Raw genomic sequence first — 26230 nt, forward strand, 5'->3', positions numbered from 1 at the left:
AGTTCTCCTCTTACAAATATTAATATGATGATCAATACAATAGCATAAAGTGCAAATTTTTGGTAAATTCTCATATTCCAATTCCTCAAAAAGGCATAACATTTTCTGTCCACTAAAACCTTATATATTAACTCTTTTGGTGAGTTCCATTTTAACTCTTGACATCAAATGACTTTTGTTATTTAGGTGAGTTATTCTCTATGTTTGTCGTTGGTGGGACTTATGTCTTGATCGAGTCGTCTAGGAAAACCCAAGGAACAACGGACATAGCTACTAGAATACGAGATTAAATTTGGTAGAAGAGATGAACAATTAGGGTTCATCATTTTGAACAATGAAATTTTCATCACACGTCTTTGAGAATTAGTTTTTTGTTTATAAAAGTTTGAGAGTGTTGATTAAGATGTACATGCGAAAGAGAATGACCCTAGATGTTTTTTCTAATAAATCCAAGATACATTTCGACAAATTGGAAGAGTTTATAAAAAGAACCGTATTCCATGTTCATAAATAATTTTAAATTTTCGAAAACTCAACTCCACTCCACAAAACCGATTAGGACGGAGATTTTATACCTATCTCGCCAAAACACAATAATCAAATAAAAGGAGAAGGCCCTTGGCCTGTGAGTTGATAAATCACTAAACATACTACAATAACTTCTCAATAATAAACAACATAAACTACAATGGAGTTCATGCAGCTCAATCACGCACGAGCCATGATTGCTGCTGAAACCAAAAACCGAAGCAAGATCACAGTCGAAGATAAGTTTAGACGAATACAATTCGCGAGAGAACAAAGTCAAAGATAAACATCATATCACTAGTTATGTACTTTCTAGTGAGTGTATCATGGCCATTACCAGCTCATAATTTACATAAATTATACAGCTTCACTGAATACTTATGATAAAGTTGGACTAAAACAAAAGGGCCAGGTCACACATGATTTATTTATGGTTCAAACAAACTCACCTACCAACCCTTGTCAAGGATCGTTGGAAGCTTGCATCAGCTAACAAAAGTTCTAAACTTGATCTGAATCTTCTTACAGAATGCTATCATCCATCTGTTAAATCAAAATAAGATAAATGGAAGATATACAATTAGCAAAAAAATATAAGTGATTTTTATGTGACCTCGTTGCTAAAGAGGGTCTAATATACGATTTTGAATATACCAAAAAGAGGGGTGAGATCTCGAAACCTTTTAAGCCAAGATTGCATTGCCCAGCATCATGTAAGTTTGTGAAAACCGCGACAAAATGTCAAGTAAAAGAACCACGGCATTTCACTGATCCACAAAAGCATCTCTTTCTACCTTTGTGTGCACTACTACCCTCAGCATTATCAGATCGATCAGCCCCGTAGTCATATGTTAACTCTTGCATTGGTGGAATATGTCTCAATGCAAAAAATGCAACATGGAGAAAGGATTGATTGTTCTCTTCGTATAAGACAGGCTGCCAGAAAACATTTGGTGAGCAACTATGATTCATGAATCTAGCCACGTTTCCAACGTTTTTAGCATTTATAATAAGAGGATGGGGCATAGCATAATCCTCACTAGACTCGTTTGTTCTCACTTCATCGAGTAACTTAGGCTCGTAATTCCACTTGAAAGATTCATAAACACGGGTTGTATCAAAAACATACTCATCAGCGTCTCCTTCTTGTATAAGCTGAGTTAACCTAGCTTTATCAATAACTTCTCCTGCATACTCGCAAATAAAAGCGCCAGCACGAATAGGATCCCATGATCGAAGACCCCAGCCTTTATCCTTTGTTTTGAACACTTCCATTTGGTGCTTTAAACCGGATTGAGATACTCGGTTTTTGCAGTTAGGATAACATTTACATGTAGGGCCACATTCATGAACCAATGGCTTCCGGCTCACCAGAACACCGTGGATAATATACGGAAAATCACCTTCGTTTCTCTGAATGCAAGAGCAGTCCAAATCACCTGGGATACATGCCTTTTTAGCACTACAGCTGCAACCATGTGAAGGCTGCGTTAAACTGAATGATTTTGGATGTCTAAGCGACTGGAAATACGTGAAAAAGGCAGGTGACTTCACGTTGTCGATTTCATTGACAAGTGAAACAGGAATACTCTCAGCTCCCGAGGATAGGTCCGGGAGAATAAGTCCAGACCTCGCAAGAATGCCAGATTTCCACTTCTGAATTGATCTCCAAACAGAAAAGGCACTAGGTTGTCCAGGCACTCTTATCAACTTATACTTAAACAAGCCGCCGCCGCCGCCGCTTTTTGCTTTTTCAGCCCATGAATCTTGAATTTTATACAGACCATCATAGACATAGATTTTTGAGCCCACAGACGTAGTATCTTTGATTCCCCGGATGACTCTTACTTCATTATGTTGTCTTGAACTTCTATCTAAAGCAAGATTACCCCTATGAAGCTTCTGATCAGACAAGTGCTTCTCTTTCTTGTTAAAATTCTCACCCTGACCGGTGTAAATTAAAACATCACCATCCTCAGCTTCATCGTCGTCGTATTCTCCCGACGAAACAATGCTAACAGCCAAAGTCTCATTCTCATGGTCACTCTTGATGGCATCAATTCCCCCCATCGATTGGGCATGCAAACCAACAACACACATTTCCATTCGGAAAAAGAAAATGTCCCCAATCTCAACTCCAGGTACCGATCCAATTCTCTTTGTCGCATTTGTTCGAATTCCTTTGGACATACAAATATTCCCAGCTTTCAAATCAGTACGCTTGAACATACCCATGTCCACATCATTGGCATCAACAAGTTGACTTAGCCTTCTTCTCAGTGCATCAAACGACATGAGCACAATATTAACAACTTCTCGGTTACCATCGTTTTTTTGTGCCGCGCCTATACCAACTAAACCACTCAAATCAGCATGGAAATTATGATTTGGTTTGATCTTCTGTAACTTGACCCGGCTCGTATTCGGCGGTGCATTTCTTTTGTGACTATAACCATCATTGCCATTGAGATCCTCATCCTCGCCTACAGGGCTCCTAAATGACCGAATCGGAGTCGGCATTGCTCTACCTCTAGGTTTCACCCCAGTGGTTGAAGTCTCCTGAGGTCCACCAAATGGGAAAAACGGAGAAAACCCGGCCGGATACTCTCCTGAATACGGAGCTTGAGGATTCTTCGAAAAAACAGGTATCAAACATCTTATAGGCTTAATGTCTAGAATCTTAGACTTGTCAATGGAGCCTGGAGGAGGAACCGAGTTTCGACCAAACCCTTCTTCCATTATAAAATTCACACAGAATCACAGAAAATTCCACTTTTTTTCACCTCAAACAAGAGCTATTCAAAACCCTAATTCCTCTTTTTCTACTTCATTTCAAAACCTAAAATAAAAAAATGGCATTTTCAGCAGAAAAAGACAAAAGGGTCATGCAATCAAGAATATACTCTCAGGAAGAGAGAAAAAAACAAATTTTTACAATAACCCAAAATGAAAATGAGATCAAGCCATGATTTTTAGATAAAATAGATAAACCCTAGAATTTTTCAATTTCTAACAAAGCATGAGAGATCAATCAATACAATACAAATACAGGATTCATAAAACATCAGACAGAGTTAGCATTTAAGAAAAGTTTGGTGTGTTACCTTGTGGGAATGGTTGATTGGTGAAGGTTGGAAGAGAGGAAGGTGATGAGAAAAAGAGGAAGGAAAATGGAGTGAGGTTTATTGGTAAGGAAATAGGAAGCAAATTGGAGTGAGGTTTTGAGAACTGTGTGCTGACAAAAATGGTTAATAGTAATAATAATAATATTATAAGACAGGTTTTGAGAACTGTTGTTGTACAAGTACATTGAATAATCTATGCTCTCTCTTATCCTATATACTATATATAAATTATTATGTTTAATATTATATATATATATATATATATATATATATATATATATATATATATATATATATATATATATTGAAATTAGATTCATTTAAAAAAAATATTAATTTAATGGATATTAATTTGATAATAATAATATATTAATTTTTTAGATTCATTTAATAATTGAGAATATCTCATCTCACTTCTTAAGGTTCTCAAATATATTTACGTTTCTAAAATATATTTGTCGTAGTTGTATCTACATAATTACTTTTTTATTACGTTGAATTCTTCTATAAATGTATTGCATTTACATATTCTTCTTTTACGTTTTTTAAATAGTTTCGTAAATACAACTGCGGAAAAATTTAACGTAAAATTAAAAAAATAATTTTGGAAATATACCTCTGAAAACAAGAGGCAAAAATGAAATTTCGTCAAATATCCAAGAATATTATGACGTTATGAAATTTGATTATATATAAATAAGATGTATTAATCATTTAATGAATTTAAATTTTTTTATTTATGATACAAAATGGAAAGAGTATATTAAAAACTTATATTTATAAATATAAATTTTCAAAGATCATACATTAAGTTTTTTTTTTTGACAGAACCATACATTAGGTTATATTTATTAAAATTAAATGTTTTTTATATTATTTGAAAGACGACATAAATATTCAAAATTGTACCATTACTTATCAAAAATTCAAATTCAATCACTATCGTGAGAAATTAGATAAAAGTTTAAGATCTGGTATTGAAGTTGTTGTATTTTTTTTTGTTGTTATAAATGCATTTGTTGTTTAAATTAATTATTTTTATAACGATAATTTGAGGTCATAAAAAGTTAGAAATATCGTTTATAAGAACAAATAACAGTTGAGCTAGTAATATCAAAGAAACGGAGCAAATTTGAGTTGATGATAATTATAGAAAATAAAAGTAATGAGGATTTTTTTTTTATAAAAATAACCTCTTTTTTTAACTTAATTTTTAAAATAATCATCTTTTCCAATTATATATCAAACTATCCATGTTTGAAAAAAAAAATGCACTAAAAAATATGTTGCCAAATCAATTGACCTAACTCTAGACAGCAGTCAACTTGGCATATACACCGCCAATGAATCAAGCTAATTGTCTTGTTGTCAATGTACGATAAAAAGAAGGTGTCAATACAATAGTACTCCCTCGGCTTTGGCTGATATGCATCAGGATTTTCCTTATGCACCATGCATAAGTCTACATAAGTCATTGGATCATATTTTTAATCTAGTATTAAGTATTGAGTGGTGAGTATTGAATATTGAATAATAACAATTGATGTCTAGAATTTGATCCAATGATCCATAATAATCTATACATGGTGCATAGATTTTTATCTATGCACAGCACCCGACTCACGCCTATGTATATTTCTATTTTTGATAAATAGATATTTCATTCCTCACTATGTTAAAGATACATTTTTGTAACAACCTGAATTTTGAACAACTTAAGAGGAGTTTGATCTTATTTCTATTTTTGATAAATAGATATTTCATTCCTCACTATGTTAAAGATACATTTTTGTAACAACCTGAATTTTGAACAACTTAAGAGGAGTTTGATCTGTCGTTAGACGAAGAGATTAAATATGGTGAAAATATTAGAAGAATTAATGTACTTATTTCAGTCTTCTCAATTGCGAATAAAGAAGTACAATATGTGTGGGAATCTGTTAAAATTGACATCGATGTCCGTGTTAAGATGTATGTACCAGATAATATTATTTTGATGATTATTTTAGATATGCTGTAATGTTCTCTATGTTGTTTGTTTTAAACGTGTTTGTGTTTGTTTTAGACGTGTGTTTGTGTTTGTTTTGTTATAATCGAAAATTGTATTAAATATTAAATTTCATGGTTATAAAAAATAAATAAGTTGGTTAGAAAGTGAAAAAGTTACACGTCAAAAGGGGAGTATATGAGTTGTGTGAGAGAGAAATAGAGATTTATTCAAAAGTGCAATGTCAACTCAGTTTTATAATGGGTTATCTTCTCGATCAATAGATGAAACCGAACTTACTTTTGTGTTTCCATTAAGTGGTTGGGACAGTTCAAGTGAGGAAGGACCAAGAAGCTCCATAGTGGGTAGCAATCTCAAGGTGTTTATTGTGTTTCATTATCTTTAAGGACCAAGAAGCTCCATAGTGGGTGCAATCTCAAGGTGTTTATTGTTTCATTATCTTTATCGTGATGTGAATGTTACTACCATGAAGTGGTCTTTTTGGATGACGGGAAAATATGGGTCCTGAGCAGGTAAGCAATATGATCCTTATGCATTACTCAAATTCAAAGATTTTAACTATACACACTTGGTAGATGAAGAGAAAACCATGGCTGCAAGAGTGGAAGGCGTTTTGCAGTCCATGTTTAGTTTAGCTAGAAAACCACAAGAATTGTAACCAATGCTGGAACTGTTTCAGCCCTTAATTCAATAAAAAAGGAAATGATTGACATTAGTCTTCTCACCTCCAATTTGAAACTCTACTGCAACCATGCTCTTTGAAGAGACAAATTTAGGGAAATACATACAGGCTAGCTTAATTTACATTCTAAGGTTCCCATGGCATGTTGCTTGATTGGTGAAGCAGGTAAGTTATGATTTCTCTAATTGCGAAGGTGGAATTTTCGTAAGGAATTATATAATCTCATTTTCTCTCTTAATTCCGGGTTCCTAACACAATCCTTATAAGCAAGGTTGTCAGAATCGAGAGTTTACTTTGAATCGAAAGAGTATAGTAAGATCGAAAAATCGTAAATCGCAACCAAAATCGGTGGATTCTACTCAAATCGTTTTGTTGAATCGAAAGGGGAAATCAAGATCGCATAATCGAAAATCGCAACCAAAATCGATGGATTCAACTCATAATAGTATATAACTATATAACTATATATATATACAGATTAACCTGTTAGCCATAGTCCATATTAGAAACAATTATTATCCCAGAACAGTCAATTATTAGCCCAGAACAGAACAATTATTAAACGGGTCGCCTTTACCCATTCTAAAATTACCCAAAAAAAAAAAGCCCAAAATCGGTGGAATCCATATAAAATCGCGGATTTTGCTGCGATTCTGCGATTTTATGCGATTTTATTGGGATTTTGCTCTGGGTTAGGATTCTACTCACGATTCAGATCGTTTAGGGTGAGCAAAATCGCAAAATCCATGGATTTTACGATTCTGATCGCGATTCTGATAACAGTGCTTATAAGACAAAGCATCCAATAAATGGTTTCAAGAAAGTTTGGCATAGAAAGAGGGAACAACAGGTTTAAAACATAACCATCACTTGAGAAAATAAAGATTACAAACACCCTCTTTTATCTCTCCTCAATCTCATTTAAAATCCATTTTGTTGAGTAAAACAGAAAAACTTGAAATCCTATCCTATTCACTACCAAAACAGTTTCCATGATCAAGTTCTTCAGTCCGACGTTTCATGCCTAATAATTAACTTAAAAATCTGCAATCTTAACCTTAAAAATCACAAGAAATCTGCAGCAAGCAAAACTACAAAGTCAGGCACAAACAGAAAACAAAAACCACAATATTTTGAGAATTAGTGATGAAATTCTAAAAGCTATTAGAGTGGTGTGCAAATTAAGACCATGCTAGTTGTTTTTCCATTGAAAGCAAGGTGTCATTCTACTCTCTAGACCGACCATGTAGTTGCAGATTATGACATCTATTAATCCTCCCACAAGTCCATAATAAACTCATCCAGTGTACAAAATACAAGCCATACATCAACTACAAACTCTGATTTATCTAAAATTTGGTTGACATAGGTAAATGACAAAGAAAAACACACCAACACTTATGTTTGTTTTCCACCATACCATCAACTTTATCGTCAAATATTGTGCATTTCAAACCATCAAATTCTACTATTGTATATGTAGAATCTAGTATTACATACTCATCCTGCATCAATCAATCAAATAAAAGCTTACATGCTGTAGAGGTCATTGTAGTTGAAGATAACTCCCTTATCATTTGGTGTTTTCTATCGATATCTGCGTCGAGGGTGCTCTTAATTGTCATTGTCTGTAGTACCTTTGAGTTCTGCATAATATATCTGACAAATTGGAACTCATTTTCGTTGCCTTTGTAGCCTCCAAGAAAGAAAGTTTTGAGCTGCGATGAAAGACACTGTGGAACAGTTGGTGGATCAATCCAATAGTCACCAACCACCTCAATCAGATATCCATATCCATCCGTAGAATCCTTTAAACAATTCACATAATTTTTTTTAGAATTTAAAATCTTGGAATTCGACTTTTAAAAATAGGGGAATATCAATAATTTCTAAACAACAAATAAACCTGAATTTTAAAATTTTGAAGTTTGGGGCAATTTCCGAGTAACTCTAGCAACCACTTCAGCGCATCTTTTAACAATATATAGGTAAAGATGATGTCAATGTTGGTGAGTTGATGAAACAAGGGAAGCTGCTCGCAACGGATCCACCTCCTATTCTGCATATGTTTGTATAAAGTATAAACAACTTATTTTCATATAACTCGAACTCAATTCAAATATACACACAAAAAACAATTTCTGATTTACCATTTTAAGATGCAGACTCTGAACCTCAGAGAGCAAAGTAATCGGAACATTATGATCGAAAATTGTTGCTGTTGCCAAATTGGGAAACGGATTAAACTTTTCCTCGGAATCGTGTGCAAGAGATACGTGTGATGAACCATACGCGTGCAATTCTTCTAGTACAGGACAACTGGACATAAACTTGACAAGAAATTCTGCAGTTAAGAATTTAAGACCATTCCAATGGAGAATTTTGAGAAGTGGAAAATCGAAACGAGATTCAAAACCTAATCCACTAGAATTACAACTATCTTCCATGATTGCATTATTCAACTTAAGAACTTGAAGGTTCTTACAACTAAGAACACGGCGGGGTAATTGAACTATTAGGTTACCATTGGATGCGATTTCGAGGGAACGGAGATTCTCGACTCGTATTCGGTCGAAAACAGAGTTGAGAACTTCATTGAGCATCAGTCGTTGGTGAGAGGAGGAGGTTTTGTTGCTGCATTTGAAGGTTAGGGAATGGACCGGTACGGTGATGTCGCGAGAGGAAATTACAGTGGAGGTGAAATGGATGAATGAATTGAAGTGTTGGAAGGTTTCGTCGTTGAAGTCGAGGATGGAGAGTTGGAGATGGAGAGATTTCCATCTGTGTGAGAGAACGGTTGTTGTTGCGGCGAGTTTGGTTGGGAGGGAGGAGAGAATTTGACAGAGGATCGGATCGGGTAGGTCGCTGATTCTATCCGACATCGGAGTTCAGGTGGCGGTTGCGGTGGAAATGAAATTAGCTCCGATGAACTTTTCTAACCCTAAACCTAATCTCTTTGATCAATTTCCTGCGTTTCGAGGCATGTTTGTTTGTTTGTTTTCACGTTCCAAAGCATTTCTTGAGTGAAAAGTGAGGAGAAGCTATCTACTGTTCCACAGTACTATGATTACTAATCAATGGACCAAAAGTTTCACTAACAAAAGGTCATTTTAGTAATTGACTAAATAAGAACTTTCTGATATGCTTTTGCAAGGTGGCATCATTATTACTCATTTTTAAAATTTTGTAACATTATCTAAACTACCTCCAATCCCAATTATAAAAAAAAATCTCCTTTAGATACATTGAATAAATAATGTATCTAAACAGTATGTTGTCCAAATATATTATTTATTCAATATATCTAAAAAGATAATTTTTTCTTATAAATGAGACCAGAGGGAGTATGTATTATTATTACCCGGATAATAATGAGACCCAATTTCTATTATCTCTATGTGTACTTCATTTTCTACTTCTCTCTCTTCATCTCCAAAGAACCTCTCTTCTCGTCTCTCTTTTCCTCCTATAAATCCTAGCTCACCGCAATCTCTTTCTCCACTTCATCACCACCCATGATTGCAAAAACAATTGCATACCCGTTCTCTCCATCACATGACCTTCCTAATAAATCGAATGGATTTTTGTTTTGACGAACCTTGTCGTCGACCACCCCTTTTCATTCTCTGACCGTCAGGGCCGGTCCTTTAATTTTGGTGCCTTAGGCGAATCAAAAGAATGGTGCCCCTATAATTTTTTTTAACAATAAATACATAAAGATAAAAGAAATAATTAGATAAAAAAAACACATTTTTATTTGACATTGTCCAAAAAAAAATATGGATTTTTTTTTTTGGTTTATAACCACCGGTTTAGTCCGGTTCGGGGGGTCAGTTCTGGCATCAAGTGGTTCCAGCCCCCTCCCGATCGTAGTTGCGGGGGATCGAACCGTGGTCCTCCCTACCAAGTTCAGCGCCAATCAATGTTTATACTACATCAAAACATAAACTACTATAAAGAGACTTATTGTTCTTCTTCTTGATCCGGTCCTTTTTTTCCCAAAAAAAAATTGACCAAGCTTTTAAAATTATTTAAATATCATCCTCTTAGCATTTTTTGTTGCAAAATCGTTAATAATTTGTTCATAATCAAGGTTCTTCAAAAAATTATTTTCAATTGAAATTAAGGCTGGACTATTTAATCTATCTTGTGATATAGTAGATCTCAAATAAGATTTTAATAATTTTAATTTAGAAAAATTTCTTTCAACAGATGCAACACTGATAGGGGTAGTCAATATTCCTCTATAATATATGCATGCATTAGGAAAGCAATTAAAAGTCTTTAAAGAACTCATATTATATAGTTTAATTTTGATTTAACTATTAACACTTCTCTAATAAGTTTCGGTTCTTCAAACAAAATTATTAATGATCTAAGCCTTTCAATACTAAACAAAAATCCATCTATACTGCTTAAATCTTCTATCGTGATCTTATTGTTTGATCTACAATATATAAGAAATTATGATTTCGAAAAGACTCTTCAGCAGACTCAAGATTCAACTACCAAATAATCATAGCTACTAAAGATTCAAAGTTTCTAATTCCATGAGTTGCTATAGATTCAGCTTCACTCTTAATTTTGAGATCATTATCTTGTTCAGCTAGTTGAAGTAGTGCTTCACTCTTAATTTTGGGATCAATAATATAAAATATTTTCTATATCATTATTTTAAGTTTAGTGCCTCAATTAAACTTTGTAGTTGCTAAAATTATGGATAAATTAATTGATATTATTTTAGAAAAATTAATTGATTTTATTCTTTTTTATATTTTATTTTTGAGAAATTATATTCTTTTATTAATTTTAACTTTGTAGTGCCCCTATAATTTGTTAACCATTATTTATTTATTTTTTAAAAAATTTCTACCAAATATTTTTATAATAGAAAACTCTCTTTTAATATATATAGGGGTAAGAAAAAAATTGGTGCCCCCTAAAATTATGGGGCCCTGGGCTCCCGCCCCACGAGCCCATGCTCAGGGCCACCCCTGCTGACCGTCATAACTCGAAACGGAAAAAGAAAATATTTTTCTTTCTCTTCTCTGAATGATCTCTTTATAAAACCAAAATCGTTTATTTCGAATCAATTTTATTTTGTTTTTGGCAGTTCTCTTTTTCATTTGATTTATTTTTCATATTCTGATTGTGTGATGTGTCTCCTAATGGTTTGTGTATATTTTCACGCAGGTATGCAGTTCAATATACTAAATAGGTGAGAAGAACAAATAGATATGATTTATGTTTATTGTTGTTTTAGATCAGGTCCTATTTTGTTTTGAATGTCTGTTTGCTATTGTTTCTCCCTACTTTAAATGCTATTGTTTCTGTTTAATTAAGTTTGAAAAATATTTTATGCTTCATTTTTCAGATATCCTTATGATGAACCTGCTACTCTAACAATTTTTACCATCAAACAGTTCTCAAAATGACTTCAAAGAGGTATGTTAATGACTTTGGTTCAGTTAATTGAATTTGGTTAAGTGGCCTGGGTTTGATTGACCTTCCATTTTTCTCATCTACTTATTCTAAAATCCACTATCTAACCATTACTAATCACCAACAACCAAACCTTATCAAATGATCTAAAATATGAATGAACTTACCCGTATTGACTTATCTTAAACTTTTTTTTTTTGTGGATCATTGTTTTAACTTAGAATCTAAGTTTCATACTACTAATATCTTATTAGTAAAAAAAATTCAAATGGTTAATTTTCATTTTATATATGCAATTTGATCAAATTTCTTTACTTCAAATTTTTTATATCGTTCAAAAACTACTACACCGCAAATAATGCACCCGGGCGACAGCACGGATCTCTGACTAGTTTTACAAGAAACGTGACTTTTTTTTTATTTAGTTGTAGAAAGGGAATGACTTCAGTTTATGGAAAATGATGGAATGAAATGGAGTGGAATGATGTTATATTCTATTGTTTGGTTTTATAAAAAATGAATTGAATGGAATGAAATGTGATGGAATCCATTCCATCAAATACCACAACTTTAGCCTATTTTTCATTCCACCCAAATTGTGGTGTATCCAATGGAATGAAATAAATTAGTAGCACAATTTCAATTTTGTCCTCCAAAACTTTACATTAACCATATTAATCTTTTTGAAGTAAAGGGTAAAAATGGAATGAAAACTTTATAATGCTTTTTGCTCCACCCAATTTCCAAACAATGAAATGGGATATTAATCCCGCTCCGTCGTAAAATATTCCAACAATGAAATGGAGTTTATATTTTGTTCCACTCCATTCTATTATGTTCCGCTCCGCTCCATTTTATTTTCCTTTAGACCATTTGCAATATTGGGGTGTTGAAAATATTTTTCAGTTGAACGCTTGCAATGAATTGTTGAATGAGGTGTTGAAAGTGGTATGGATTAATTTGTGTTGAAAATACTTTGCAAAATTTTATTGGTTGGTGTGATTGTTTATATTTTTATCCCACCTTAATTATTTGGAGTCAATTATTTTATAGAAAATCAATTATTTTATTTATTTTTATTTTCACCAAAATTCATCATTTTTTTGTCTATAAATAGAGCCTTGATTCATTTGATTTAGACAAAGGAAAAAATAATTTGTTCTCTCTAATTTTTTTATTTAGCCTCCAATAAATTCTTGTTTGTAAGTTGAGTCTATTATACTAATTAAGATATATAATTCATTTTAAGTGTGTTGTGTGTTTATTGTATTGTATTTTAAGTTTTTTTGTAATTTTTTTAATAATGACTATCCCTATATTTCGTCTTTATTACTTGTAAATAAAAAATTAATTAAGAATATAAAATTAGTAAAATAAAATTAAAATAAACTACTAAATTAGAAAAATAAAATAAAATAAAATAAAATATTTAAGTCTTAAATATTTTAATTTAATTTCAATCGACAATTGTTATTAATATATAATCACAAAAACATAAAAGAAAATAAAAATAAAAAATAAAAGTGGTGGGGGTAGGGTGTTGAACTTTATTAAACAAAAACCATTATAGTGAGTAAAAGTTGAATGAATGTTGAATTATTAGGTGAAAGAGAGAGAAGATGATGTGGAGTGTAAAAAGTGAAAAAGGAGAGTGTTGAATATGTAAACCATTGTAGATAGTCTTAGTTATTTTGATGAATCAAAGAATGACTAAAATATATTATTTTGATGTACAAGGCATTGAGGGGGTATTTTATTTTAATTATTATGGCGCTTATATGTTGTTTCGAGCATTACATCAAACGGTTCACTTGGGAGAACAATCAAAGGTTAGGGTCGAGCCAGGGTGTTCAAAAAATCTCTCAGAATAAGATATATGTTGAACTAATAATGTCGATCAACACTCGTTTCACATCCCAATTATCATATTGCATCATTATGACCATGAATCATGGTTGCGAGGAAGAACACCAACGACATTTTCATTCGAAAAGGTGGTTATGGATTCTCGTTCTCTCACTAGAATTTTGGTAATGTTAGCAAGTATAATGTCTGCTGTAAAAACATGTTTGGCGTACTTTCTCTAGGAAGATTTGGATTCTCCCCCAACAACAAAGCCCCTAGAAATAGTGTTGACAACAATCTCTGAGCTTTGATTAACCATCCTCGTGAGGAGATATTGAAAGCAAACAATGGATAACGATAAGTCTGGCCCAACTTAATTTTCTCGGGCCTCATAGTAGAATCCACTTGTTCTTGCTGAAAGTACAATACATGACAACCCCTAATGATTAAGAGTTTTCATAGGTTTTGGGTTTGTTGTAGGGTTTAGAGGTAGCTCACGCATGGAGGTGACAAGCTCTATGTATCTTGAAATTATGTGAATATCTGATTGTCATTCTCAACCTCTAGGTTGAGGTATTATATTAGCTTTTGTACTTGGACCCCGGACGTCTAGGAAGTTGCATTCACTTATCCTAGAGCTTGGAAGTGGGCAGTTAATTCTCTATTACTCTTGAGAGCATGGTTAATTTCTCCTTGACTTTTTCCGCATTGTTTTGGATTGGAGACATGTCATTTCCCATGTTTTCCCACTTCGGATGAGTTATCCTGGAAGTGGGGGAAGTATTTGAGGAAGGAGCGTCACATCTAGTAAATGGGCAATCAATCTAAAATACGGGAGATCAAGAAAGAGTTGGGGTGAAGTGTTCCATCACTTGCCTACCCCGTCTCCCCTTGTGGACCCTTTACAAATATACTAATATATTATTCATAACATGTGTGCACTATAACTATACAAGTGAAAGATTATGGTGTTTTTCAACAGATTTGATGATTCACATGATATTAAAACCTCTTGGAAGTTTGAGGTAAAAGAGAATTGATGATTGTGTCAATCTTGTGAATTGTTGAGCCATCTCTCGGATCAAGTTATTCATAGAAATGGAAAATCTACAGTGGTTTATATTTCCCTTCTAAGGGGAGTTTTTCAAGTTATCTTTAGATTTTTTTAGTTAAAACACTTTATAGAAATTAAATTAAAAAAACTCTAATTAAGTCCTTTAGCAAGTGGTCTTATGTATGCTTAATGAATATTGTTTTATCACAAAAATATTTTTGGTTTGAGATAAATTTATTTTTAGCAAGGTTGCCATGAAAAAATGAGATATTTAGCCAAAAGGTGCAATTTTGGTAAGAAAAATGAGGGGCCAAATACAAATGCAAAAGCCCAAAAGCCATCAAAGGCCTAGTAGACCAAGGAAACTGAAAAAGACTAAATAATTGATTACCATAGAGGTATAATTGATTAGGCTCTTTTAGAAATTTAAATTTCGTGCCATATAATCGTTTAACCCTAATGGCTTGAACACCTAAGATCTTAAAAAGTGTATTATGCCATCAATCAATCGTCGAGATTTATGACATTAACTAATATAATTGATTATTAGGTCTAATAATAGATTAGTAGTAGCCTATAAAACGTAAACTGCCCCTTTCTTTTCTTCATCTCATCTTGCATTATCTTTTTCTCATTGTTCTCTAGTCGTTGTGATTTTGGCAAACTTGTGTAACTTTTACTCTTAGTATTTATCCATCATCATGACATCATAAAGAGTTAGAATGTAAGGAAGATCTTCCGCTTCAATGTAATTTTTAGAAGATTTTTCATCCCTAGAGCAAGATAGCACATACAACAGAAAATATTCTACTAGAGAGATATTACCTTCCTACTTCTTGGACTTCAAAGATTGTTACTTCTTCAATATGTTTAAAGAAACATATTTGAGGAGTTTCGTCTTTCAAGCACCAAAGGAGATCTAACGGAATCTAGTGAAGATGTACTATGTCAACCTCAAAAATGCAAATAATGTTATTTCATCTGAAGTTTGGAAGCATTTGATATCTTTATCCATTAAAGAGTTTGCTGAAATATGCAATATTCCTGCTCTGGTCCTCTCTACAATGAAATATATCAAGGTGGTGATTTCATTTCTAGTGCTTATTTTTTCCCTCTTACAAGATCCAAACTTTGAAATTACTTCTCCTTTTCTTATGGCCAGCATACGCCCGAACATTTTCCTAATTCACTTTGTGGTAAACCATATTATCATCCCTAGAAAACATAACTTGGGATAGTTGTCAAAAGTTTATGTGGTCATAAATTGGTTATTGGCCAACAAATTTGAAACAAACTGGGCCAACACATTGATCCATCACATGATGTGAGTAAAAGATATAGAGTTATGTGGCTACCATATGGTCATTTGGTATCGAAAGTCTTGGAACATGTTGGTTTCAACATTGATAAATAGGAGTTTGAAGATAACTTTGCCTATATAGGAAACATGAAGACGAGGATTGAGATTAATGCTTAAGTGTTATCTCAAAATCCTCATGAGGTCAGAGAGCCCTTCAAGATCAACAAGCTCGACAGCAAGCCCCTCGGCAAGCAGGGCCGTCAACTCTAGAGGATTTTGATTACAAAATGCCTTAGACTCCTTCAAATCAATCTCTCATCCCATCTTTCATCAAAGAATAGAAAAAGGCGAACAAGGAGGTCAGCTTTCTGGCACGTTAGCATGCTCAGTTATCGCTGCCATCAAAGTTGTTCAATGATGATAAGGATACATAATAGTCTTCATTTGCTTGCATGCTTGTTTTTTTATTGTTTCTTGTTTGTGTCTTTTACATAATCTTGTTTTTGCTTTGTAGCCAAATTCTCTTTATAATTAATGATCTGTTTTGTGTGTGGAATTTTGATTTATGCTTTTTCCCTTGATATTTGAATTTTCTGATCTATGTGCTTTGATTTATTTCCATAATAGTTTATTTGTTTCCCTCCTATTTTATCACGAGAAATGGGGAAGAAGAGGACTCTTGAGGTAAGTAGGGCATTACTCTCTATATTTTTGTGTGGGAGTTTAACCAATTTAATTATTTTATTGGTGTTTATCTATTTATCCATCTCCCTAAGAGATGTGATGTCATCATCAGAAAGGGAGAGAATATGGATCTATGTGTTTGCAAGTACTATGTCTGCAAAAATCAAACGACCTTAATGGTTTTTGATGATTACAACTCTATGAGGTGAAGTTTTCATCTGAAGTTATGATAAAGTTGTTATGATTGAGAGATAAAAATGTCAAAATCAATCTCTTAAGGGCAACGCCTAATATTAAGCGACATCGGTAGAATCCTTAATAATCATTCTAATGATGGTGGTTATCCACAAGCCTTATCAAAGCCTCATAAGTATATGTTTCCTTTTGGGGGAATTAGGATTGTCTTTTTTGTGAAGCTCATAATCATGACCGTGTGTTTGAATTGTACTATAGAGATCATATTATATAGTGAAATTTACAACTTATTGAATTAATTACATAAGGAATATGCTAGGGTTTATTTTATTCTATTCCAAATAGGCTAAGGAGTATTCTACGTAATATTCTATATTGATGCTTAACACTCCCCCTCAAGCTGGATCATACATGTCATATGAATCGAGCTTGTTATAAATGTAATTCACTCGAGAATCTCTAAGAGACTTAGTGAACAAATCATTCAATCAGTCTTCAGATTTGATGAACTTTGTGGTGATTTCTCCTGAACGTACATTGTACCGTACATAATGACAATCTATTTCTATATGCTTGGTTCGTTCATGGAAAACCAAATTAAATGTAATATGAAGTGCCACTTGATTGTCGCATGAGTTTTACGGCATGAAGATCTCCCAACCAAAGCTCTGAGAGTAAATTTTTAAGGCATACAAGTTCCTTGAGGCTGCTGCCACAGTAAACATATGATGAGCCCAAACAAGAAATCCAAGAACACCTATAGTGATCATGGCATAAACCATGCCTAGATACTCGAAGATCGGTTTTCCTGAAAAAGTCGAAACGATATGACTTATGAAACTGGATCTAGACAGAATTGGATTAAATACCTCTGGATGACCGGAGAACCGAAAGAGCTACTGGTACAATATGAGGTCTCCCCCTCCTATGGGATTAGAAAAGGTTGTATTAAAGTTTCGATCGGTTATTGTTTATTGCTTCTCCATGAGATCATATTACATTCAATATGGGCACAATATCTAAAAGTGGGTCTCATATCCATGAGAAAAGCTTGACATTGGGATCCATTGAAGGGTAGGTATTGAGTGCGTCTAAAAGGGAGGGGGAGTGAATAAGGACTTTAAAATTTTATCCGATTTAATGAATATTGGTTCTATCTTTTCTTGTTAGGTTAGACAATGAAAATGGTATAAAGTTCAGAAAGTAAAGAACACCAAAAAATTATACTAGTTCCTCTCAGAGTCCGATAGTATGTCTAATCCCCTTACAACATGTAAGAGATTTTAATATTGTTAAATCACTCTAAACAACACTCTAACCAAATTATCAAAAACAATCCTCTTTAAACTTATTCCAAAAGAAAAGAAAACAATCCTCCTTTTTCTTGTAATTTTATCTCCAACAATCCTAGATGATAAGATAATACACCTAATATCAAACACCTTTGATATTTCGTATGGTGCACCTAAAATCCTGTTGAACCGTTCTGACGCGCAACTTCTCTTTCGATACACGCAGTCAGCCCTCCTTCATCACCAAGATAAACTTTATAACATCAATAGTGGTAAGTCCCAACAGGTTTCTCCTACACATACACCTACTACACATACAGCTGCTCAATTTTATGAGTATTGCAATGTCAACTCATTTTTTTAATAGGTCATCTCCTGATGAAACCAAACTTATTGTTGTGCTTCCGTGATTGGGATTGTTCAACTAAGGAAGAACCAAGAAGCTCCATAATTGGTAGCAATCTTAAGGTGATTATTGTGTTTCGTTATCTTTATCGTGATGTGAATGTTACTACCATCGAAAATATGGATTCGGAGTATGTAAGCAATAGGATCCTTATGCATTTCCCAAATTCGAAGATTTTAACTATACAGACTTGGTAGGTGAAGAGAAGACCATGGCTGCAAGAGTGGAAGGAGTTTTAGATTACTATTTTATACTATCATATGCATTTCCCATTTTACAGTTAAGAGGGCATCAATGGTCAAGTGGCAACCTAGGATACATGTTCTTGTAACTACCATATTCCAAATGAATGTCTTTGTATATTTAATGTTGTGTGAAAATATGTGGATATTTAAGTTGAAGATAAATGGATGTGATCATACTTAAGGTTTTAACCGTAACTATTTTAGTCTCTGAAAGTTGGGAATTGCAAGAGATGCAACTATTCATGTATTGAATACTTCAGCCATGATTGCATACCAATCGGTTCCTCTAAATTTCAAAGGAATTAACCGTTGGGTGCTCCATAGATACCTGGAACTGAATTCGGCAGACTGTCTTGGTCTTAAACACTGTTTCCTCAATCAATGTTTTCTAGCTTAAAACATAACCACCATTCCAGAAAATAAAGTTTAAAAACACCCTCTTCTATCACTCCTCAATCTCATTAAAATCCATTTTGTTGAGTAAGCAGATAGTCTGAAATCTGCAACAAAAGTTCATGCCTATATAGACTTGAAATCCTGTTCACTAACAAATCGGTTTCCATGATCAAGTTCTTTAGTATGATGCTATTGAAAAATTCTAGAGCATACAGCTAATGTTAATATTTTGATAAGAACTTGGAGTTCATTGAAAATAAAGATTAACTCCTAACAGTAGAGGAAAACTCTAGTACCCTTCTAAGCACAAAATTAAAATTGATAAACTTGGAAGACTTCACAAACCACCAAGTAACTTCAAAACCTTTTAAATGTTTGTCTAATCATAGCTAATGCTATACTTCACCTAACATACTGGTTTTTCTAAAATATAAACTATTCCAAATAAGATGTTCATAAACTAATAGCACACTTCCGAACAATCAACCACTTTTTAATGTTTCAACCAATCAAACAGAGCTCAGAAAATACACCACAACTGAATATTATAACAGCAAAGACAACTCATTCATAGAATCAACGACTGTATATCACTACACAGTGTAGTTACAGATTATGACATCCATTACTCCTTACCATAAGTCCACAATAAACTCGACCAGTGTAAAAAATAGAAGCCATAGTCAACTACAAACTTTAAGTAGCTTTATCGTCAAATTTGTTTGTTTGACATAGGTAGATAACAATCAGAACCTTAAAAGAAAAACATGTTTATATGTGGCTAATGTAAGAAAACCAAAAACAATCACTGACTCAAATATAACACAATCATAAGATAGAGAATCTTGAATGTAAAAGGAAATAATTAAGTGAAAGACAATATAGTTGAAATTTTCTATGACAAAGGGAAAAATCAAAATGATACAAAGTTCATGTATTTCAATCCATCAAATCCTACTATTCTGTATGTAGAATCTAGTACTACATACTCTAGTTGCCACCAATCAATCAAATAAAAGCTTACATGTTGTAGAGGTCATTGTAGTTGAAGATAATTTCATTAACATTTGGTGTTTTATATTGATCTCTACAAGAGGGTTGCTCTCAATTGTCATTGTCTGTAGTACCTTTGAGTTCTGCATAATATATCTGACAAATTGGAACTCATTTTCGTTGCCTCCGTAGCCTCCAAGAAAGAAAGTTTTGAGCTGCGATGAAAGACACTGTGGAACAGTTGGTGGATCAATCCAATAGTCGCCAACCAACTCACTCTGATGGTCCACATAATACTGTAAACAATTCACATCCGGTAAACAATTCACATGATTGTTTTTAGAATTTGAAATACTTGGAATTTGATATTTAAAAAGAAAAAGGAATAAATAAATTCTAAACCTGAATTGTAAAATTTTGAAGTATGAGGCAATGTTGGAGCAATTGTAGCAACCACTTCAACGGCCCCTCCAACAATTCATTGTAATAGATGATGTCAATGTTAACGAGTCGACGAAACAAGGGAAGCTGCTTGCAACGAATCCAATTCATATTCTGCATAATTAAGAAGTTCACTTTCATATATCTTGAACACAATTCAAACATACATACAAAAATCAATTTCTGATTTACCAATTCAAGATGCAGACTCTGAACCTCAGAGAGCACGGTAATCGGAACATTATTATCGAAAATCCTAGCTGTTTTCAAATTCGGAAATAGCTTAAAGTTTTCATTTGATTCATCTTCAACAGACGTGATTCGTGAATTACACGCGTGCAATTCTTCTAGTATAGGACAACTGGACATAAACTTGAGAAAAGAATCCGGAGTAGGAAACTTAACAGTATTCCAATGGAGAACTTTGAGAAGTGGAAAATCGAAACGGAATTCAAAATCCAATTCAGTAGAAATATTGATATCTGTCATGATTACATAATTCAACTTAAGAACTTGAAGATTCTTACAACTAATGTGTTTCGGTAATCGTGCATTTAGATTCTCGTGGAATGCGATTTCGAGGAAACGGAGATTGTCGAGTCGTAAGCGCTCAAAAATCCATATGAGAATTATATTGACGATTCGTTGGTTGCGAAAGGAAGAGTCGCGTTTGAAGGTGAAGGAATGGATTGGTACGGTGATCTCGCGAGAGTAAAATTTTGTGGATAAGAATCTGATGAATGATTTGAAGTGTTGGAAGGTTTCGTCTTCGAAGTAGAGGGTGGGGAGATGGAGATGGAGTGATTTCCATCTGTGTGAAAGAACGGTTGTTGATACGGCGAGTTTGGTTGGGAGGAAGGAGAGAATGTCACAGAGTATTGGATCGGGTAGGTTGCTGATTCTATCCGCCATCGGAAATCAGCCTCCGGTAGCGAGCGATTGCGGTGGAAATGCAATTTGCTCCGATGTACTTTTCTAAACCTAACCCTAGTGTATTTGATCAATTTCTTGCGTTTTGAGGGGGTCAAGTTACTATGCATAGAGAATAATCTATGCACCATGCATAGAATAATCTTTGCCCTTGGATCAACATTTTAATCTAACGGTGAATATTAGGCATATATAAGACATTTGCTAAAGAGGAAACCTAATCTCATTCTCTCGCTCTCTCACGATTTTGGGGCTTCGGATTCTCTCTCTCGCCGCCACCACCATCGCACACTCTCTCTCTCTCGCCCCCACCACCATCGCACTCTCTCTCTCTCGCCGCCACCACCACCATCGCACTCTCTCTCTCTCGCGGCCACCACCATCGCAGCACCTTCAACATCATCATCTAGGTAAGATTAAAACTTTCTTCCGATTAGGTCGCGATTTTGTTTCAATTTGTGTTTTAGTTACTACGATTAGGTCAGATTAGGTCACGATTTTGCTATATTTGAGTAATATGTATGAAATAGAGTAATATGTATTGAGTAATGTGTGGTCTACTATGAGCACTATATGTAACTTGCTGAGTTATTACTAGACTGATTTGAGTAATATGTATGAAATAGAGTAATATGTATTGAGTAATGAGTGGTCTACTATGAGCACAAATTGTTGGAACACTTTTTGGCTCATTTTGTTTACCCATTCTGTCAATAGATTATTGAATTGGAGTAATATGAATTTCTGCTCCTTGACCCATTTACCACACTATGTTCATTTCCATGTAGATTTCATATTATATTTCATGTTGTAGGCTATCAAACTTTTGCCAAAGTATCATTGCACTTTAGTTTTAAATTCAAAGTGTGACCAAATTTTTGCTCTAACTACAAATACCACTCGTTGAACTACTAACATTTGGAAAATAATATCAAACAGCTTGAAATTGGTAACATATGATTTCTTTAGTATCTTGCCAAATATATATTGATGCTTGTAAATTGTGAACAAATTGGTCAACAAAGTTAGTGAAGATACAAGTGTATCAACATGGATTCAATTTGGTTATACTGTCAATTACAATTTACAACATATGCTTCCCAAGGCTTTTGCTCATTACTGTGAATCCATCTAATTTCTGCTAGATGTATTTATATGTTAAGTTAGTCTGTCATTGCTGCATATTCAGAGTAAATATGCTTCCGACAACAAAGAATGTACAAGTTATCCCTAGTTTATCTTGTATTGCTTTTATTTATGTATTCTGCTAAAAGTGTTCTTTTCAGAATCAGGATACTGATGCACATCATCATGGATGATTGTATTCTTTAAATAGAGTATTGCTTTTATTTATGATTGGAAATAGAGTAATATGTATTGAGTAATGCGTGGTCTAAACTGAGCACTATATCTAGGATTGTAGTATGACATCTTATTGTAGCATGACATCTTATTGTAGTATGTTTTGTTCCTTGCTTATTGAGTAATATGTTGTATGCACAGATATGAGAACAAGATCTGTGGCAAGAATTGACAACAATGACCATTCTGATGATTTTGAGATAACAGAAGAGGAAGACGTAAATGATCGTACTACTGCAGTTGGGACTGAAGAGGAAGAGGAAGGATTTGCTGACATGAGAAATAAGAAAAGCAAAAGAACTTCATCAAGGATATTGCATAGAAGTAAGTATTTGAATAATCTGTTTTTGGATTTGAGTAATATGTTGTTAATATTTATGTTTAGAATAGTCATATCATAAGTTTTTTTGGGAGGCCCTGCCCTGTACGAGTTAGCTACAATTCAACCATGCCACCAATTAGGGGTCATATATTTAGATATAGTTTAATGGTGACAATTCTATTAGGAGCTGTGCATAGTTCAATTTAACAGTTAAAAATTTGAGGCCGTGTGCTATAGTCCGTCTTGCAAACTCTCTAAAATGACCCTAGTTGAGATCATACGGTTTTTTATTTTCGGTGAGCTTTGAAGGATTCTGAAACATTTATGATCCAACATCTATGGAAGGGAACTAAATAGAAAGAATATGAGCTGCATTGAACTGCTATGGAAAGTAGTTATATCGTAGCAGCTTCCAAATTCCAATGAAACAAACACTGCTAGTGTATAATTTCATTATTATGTTTTTCATACATAGACTGTAAAATCGTTTAAAAATATTCTAGATTTGCATGAAAATTACATGGGCGGAAGATTATATATAAAGGAAATGAGTTCAGAGTCATTGTCTAAGACGATTGTTGTCCAACTAATTCTATTCCAATCATGCATTAACTGCTGCCGTTCATAAGATTGATGATGATACTGGCCAGATTTCATGAGTTCATGCTTTTAGAGAATAAAATCTGGATGTTGATTTGTTAGGATTCAAATATTGATTTATTTATTTTTTAATTTTCCTTGTCTTTTAATTCTAAAATTTACAAGCAGATGTGGCTTGTATTGTTTTTTTTAAAAGGTTTCATACTTAGTATTTTTTTTTCTTTTCGAACTATAACCAAAAATATGGAACAAAGCTAGTAGTAATTTTTTGGATTTGAGTAATATGTTGTTAATATTGAGTAATCTGTTTTTGGATTTGAGTAATATGTTATTAATATTGAGTAATCTGTTTTTGGATTTGAGTAATATGTTATTAATATTGAGTAATCTGTTTTTGGATTTGATTAATATGTTGTTAATATTGAGTATATTATGTTCCTTGCTTTCTGTTCTTGTTATTGAGTAATATGTTGTATGGACAGATATGAGAACAAGATCTGCGGCACGAATTGACAACAATGACCATCCAAAAGATGTTGAGACAACAGAAGAGGAAGACTTAAATGATCATACTGCTGCAGTTGGGACAGAAGAGGGAGAGGATGGAATTGCTGACATGAGAAATAAGAAAAGCAAAAAAACTTCATCAAGGATATTGCATAGGTGTTTTCCTAATAAGCTGACAGAATTAGTTTTGTTGTTGAACGAGGGAAAGAAAGATCCTAGGAAGAAAGAAGACTGTATTAAGAAAGAGAAGTATATTAAGGAATGTGGATTTGGCGGATTGTTGAAACTAAACATCACCATTATCCCGGGGGTATTTGTAAGCTGGATTTTAAATAACTTTGACAAACATAGGGGAATGATTGTCAATGAAAATGTAAGAATTACTGTTGGAGAAGAAGATGTGAAGAGGGTATATGATTTGCCAAGGGGTAAGAAGATAATTGATTTGGAAAAGGTTGACAAATCAAATAAAGAAAAGTTGAAGAAATTTAAGGAGCAGCTCGGGTACATAGGGGAGACTTATGATAGTATGATCAACATACATACCAATGTTTTGTATGAAAAATTGATGAAGTTTGAAATCACAAAGAACAAAGCTTGGGCAAAAGGTTTTATATTATTGGCTATCGGAACCATTCTTTGCCCTACTACTTCATATTTGATTAGTTTGAACTATGCTACAGTGTTGAGCGAAGTAAAGAAAGTTAGTAACTACAACTGGTGTCAACACTTAATTCAACATGCCAACGGAGGGATTAAGAAAGATGCATGTTCTGGGAAAGCAGACTTCCACTTTCTTCTAGTATGTAATCTATTAAAATATTGTTTTCATTGAATGTATCCTCTTTAAATTTTATTTAATAATCAAATTTAATATCTTCATTGTAGGTACATTTTTTAGATATGGTGCAACCAACCAAAAAGAAGAAAATAGTTGAAAAACCACCAAGTTGTGGAAATTGGGAGGATGGCATTGTGAGCTTGGAGTTGAAGAAAATAAAGGAGAAGGGAGGTTTCAACAAGGTGATCATTCTTGATAAACAAGATTGTGATATTCCAGAAAGTAGTATGGCAGCAAAAGACATGGATGATGAAGTGATGCATGACAAAATTGCTGAGACTGCAAAACGTAGTAGAGAGAAAGTGATCCAAAGAAAAGGGAAAAAGCGAAAGACACAAAATGTGGATGATGAAATGATGGAGGCTCATTTGGCTCCACAAGACTACGCATTAGAAGAGGTATATCTGAACGAAATACTCAATATTCAAATTTAGTAGTGTAATATATTAGCAGTATTGAGTATTGAGTAATGCTTAGTATATGGTCATTCATTGTCATTTGAGTATCGAGTATTGTGTAATATATGACCATTCATTGTTATTTTAATATTCAGTATTGAGTGCTACAGTTTGAGTATTGAGTATTGCATAATATATGGCTATTCATTGTTATTTTAGTATTCAGTATTACTGTTTGAGAGTACATGTTTAATATGTGGCTATACATGCTTGGTTTGAGTAATATGTGGCTATTGATTTGAGTGCTTTTATGTACATTGCAGGCTAAAAAACAAATAAAAATTTGTGATGAAAAGCTGAAGTTTTGGGCAGATTGGAAGACTTATTGGGTCAAACAGGCAGAGGAAGCTGAGTCTTCAATGAGAAAAGGAAAAGAAGTTGGAGAAAAGGAGCATCGTTCTAATACGGGAAAAGAAGTTGGAGATAAAGAGGATGCTGCACATGAGCCTAGAAATGAAAGTCCTGAATTGGTTGAGAGTGAAGATAAGGATGATGATTCGGATCACGGGCTTGAAGAACAAGCTGCAAATTTAGTTGATAAAGAGGATGATGCATAACAACCCGGAAAAGAAGA

The 26230-nt window shown here is 33.6% G+C and overlaps 3 protein-coding genes across 5 annotated transcripts; all 3 read right to left on the reverse strand.

The window, feature by feature from the left end:
• Window positions 1-630: 630 nt before the first annotated feature.
• LOC131593563 (histone-lysine N-methyltransferase, H3 lysine-9 specific SUVH1-like) lies at window positions 631-3811 on the reverse strand. Of its 2 annotated transcripts, none has more exons than XM_058866125.1 (3): window positions 3633-3811; window positions 1209-3367; window positions 631-1071 (listed from the first exon to the last, which is right to left on the reverse strand). In XM_058866125.1, the coding sequence occupies exon 2, from the start codon at window positions 3265-3267 to the stop codon at window positions 1270-1272; it is 1998 nt and encodes a 665-aa protein (XP_058722108.1). In that variant the 5' UTR covers window positions 3268-3367; window positions 3633-3811; the 3' UTR covers window positions 631-1071; window positions 1209-1269. The 2 variants fall into 2 exon arrangements, with proteins under 2 accessions (XP_058722108.1, XP_058722109.1); XM_058866126.1 differs by having other exon boundaries at window positions 1183-3367.
• Window positions 3812-5849: 2038 nt separating this feature from the next.
• On the reverse strand, window positions 5850-9397 carry LOC131593565 (putative FBD-associated F-box protein At3g50710). Of its 2 annotated transcripts, XM_058866128.1 has the most exons (4): window positions 8494-9397; window positions 8250-8402; window positions 7878-8151; window positions 5850-7419 (listed from the first exon to the last, which is right to left on the reverse strand). In XM_058866128.1, exons 1-4 carry the CDS (start codon window positions 9223-9225, stop codon window positions 7409-7411), a joined length of 1170 nt encoding a protein of 389 aa, XP_058722111.1. In that variant the 5' UTR covers window positions 9226-9397; the 3' UTR covers window positions 5850-7408. The 2 variants fall into 2 exon arrangements, with proteins under 2 accessions (XP_058722111.1, XP_058722110.1); XM_058866127.1 differs by lacking the exon at window positions 5850-7419 and having other exon boundaries at window positions 7491-8151; window positions 8494-9396.
• A 10650-nt stretch (window positions 9398-20047) lies between these two features.
• On the reverse strand, window positions 20048-21651 carry LOC131657390 (putative FBD-associated F-box protein At3g50710). Its single transcript, XM_058926802.1, has 3 exons — window positions 20829-21651; window positions 20598-20750; window positions 20048-20491 (listed from the first exon to the last, which is right to left on the reverse strand). Exons 1-3 carry the CDS (start codon window positions 21546-21548, stop codon window positions 20207-20209), a joined length of 1158 nt encoding a protein of 385 aa, XP_058782785.1. The 5' UTR covers window positions 21549-21651; the 3' UTR covers window positions 20048-20206.
• Window positions 21652-26230: the final 4579 nt, after the last annotated feature.

This window comes from Vicia villosa, linkage group LG3, assembly GCF_029867415.1.
Source record: "Vicia villosa cultivar HV-30 ecotype Madison, WI linkage group LG3, Vvil1.0, whole genome shotgun sequence".
Lineage (NCBI taxonomy): Eukaryota > Viridiplantae > Streptophyta > Magnoliopsida > Fabales > Fabaceae > Vicia > Vicia villosa.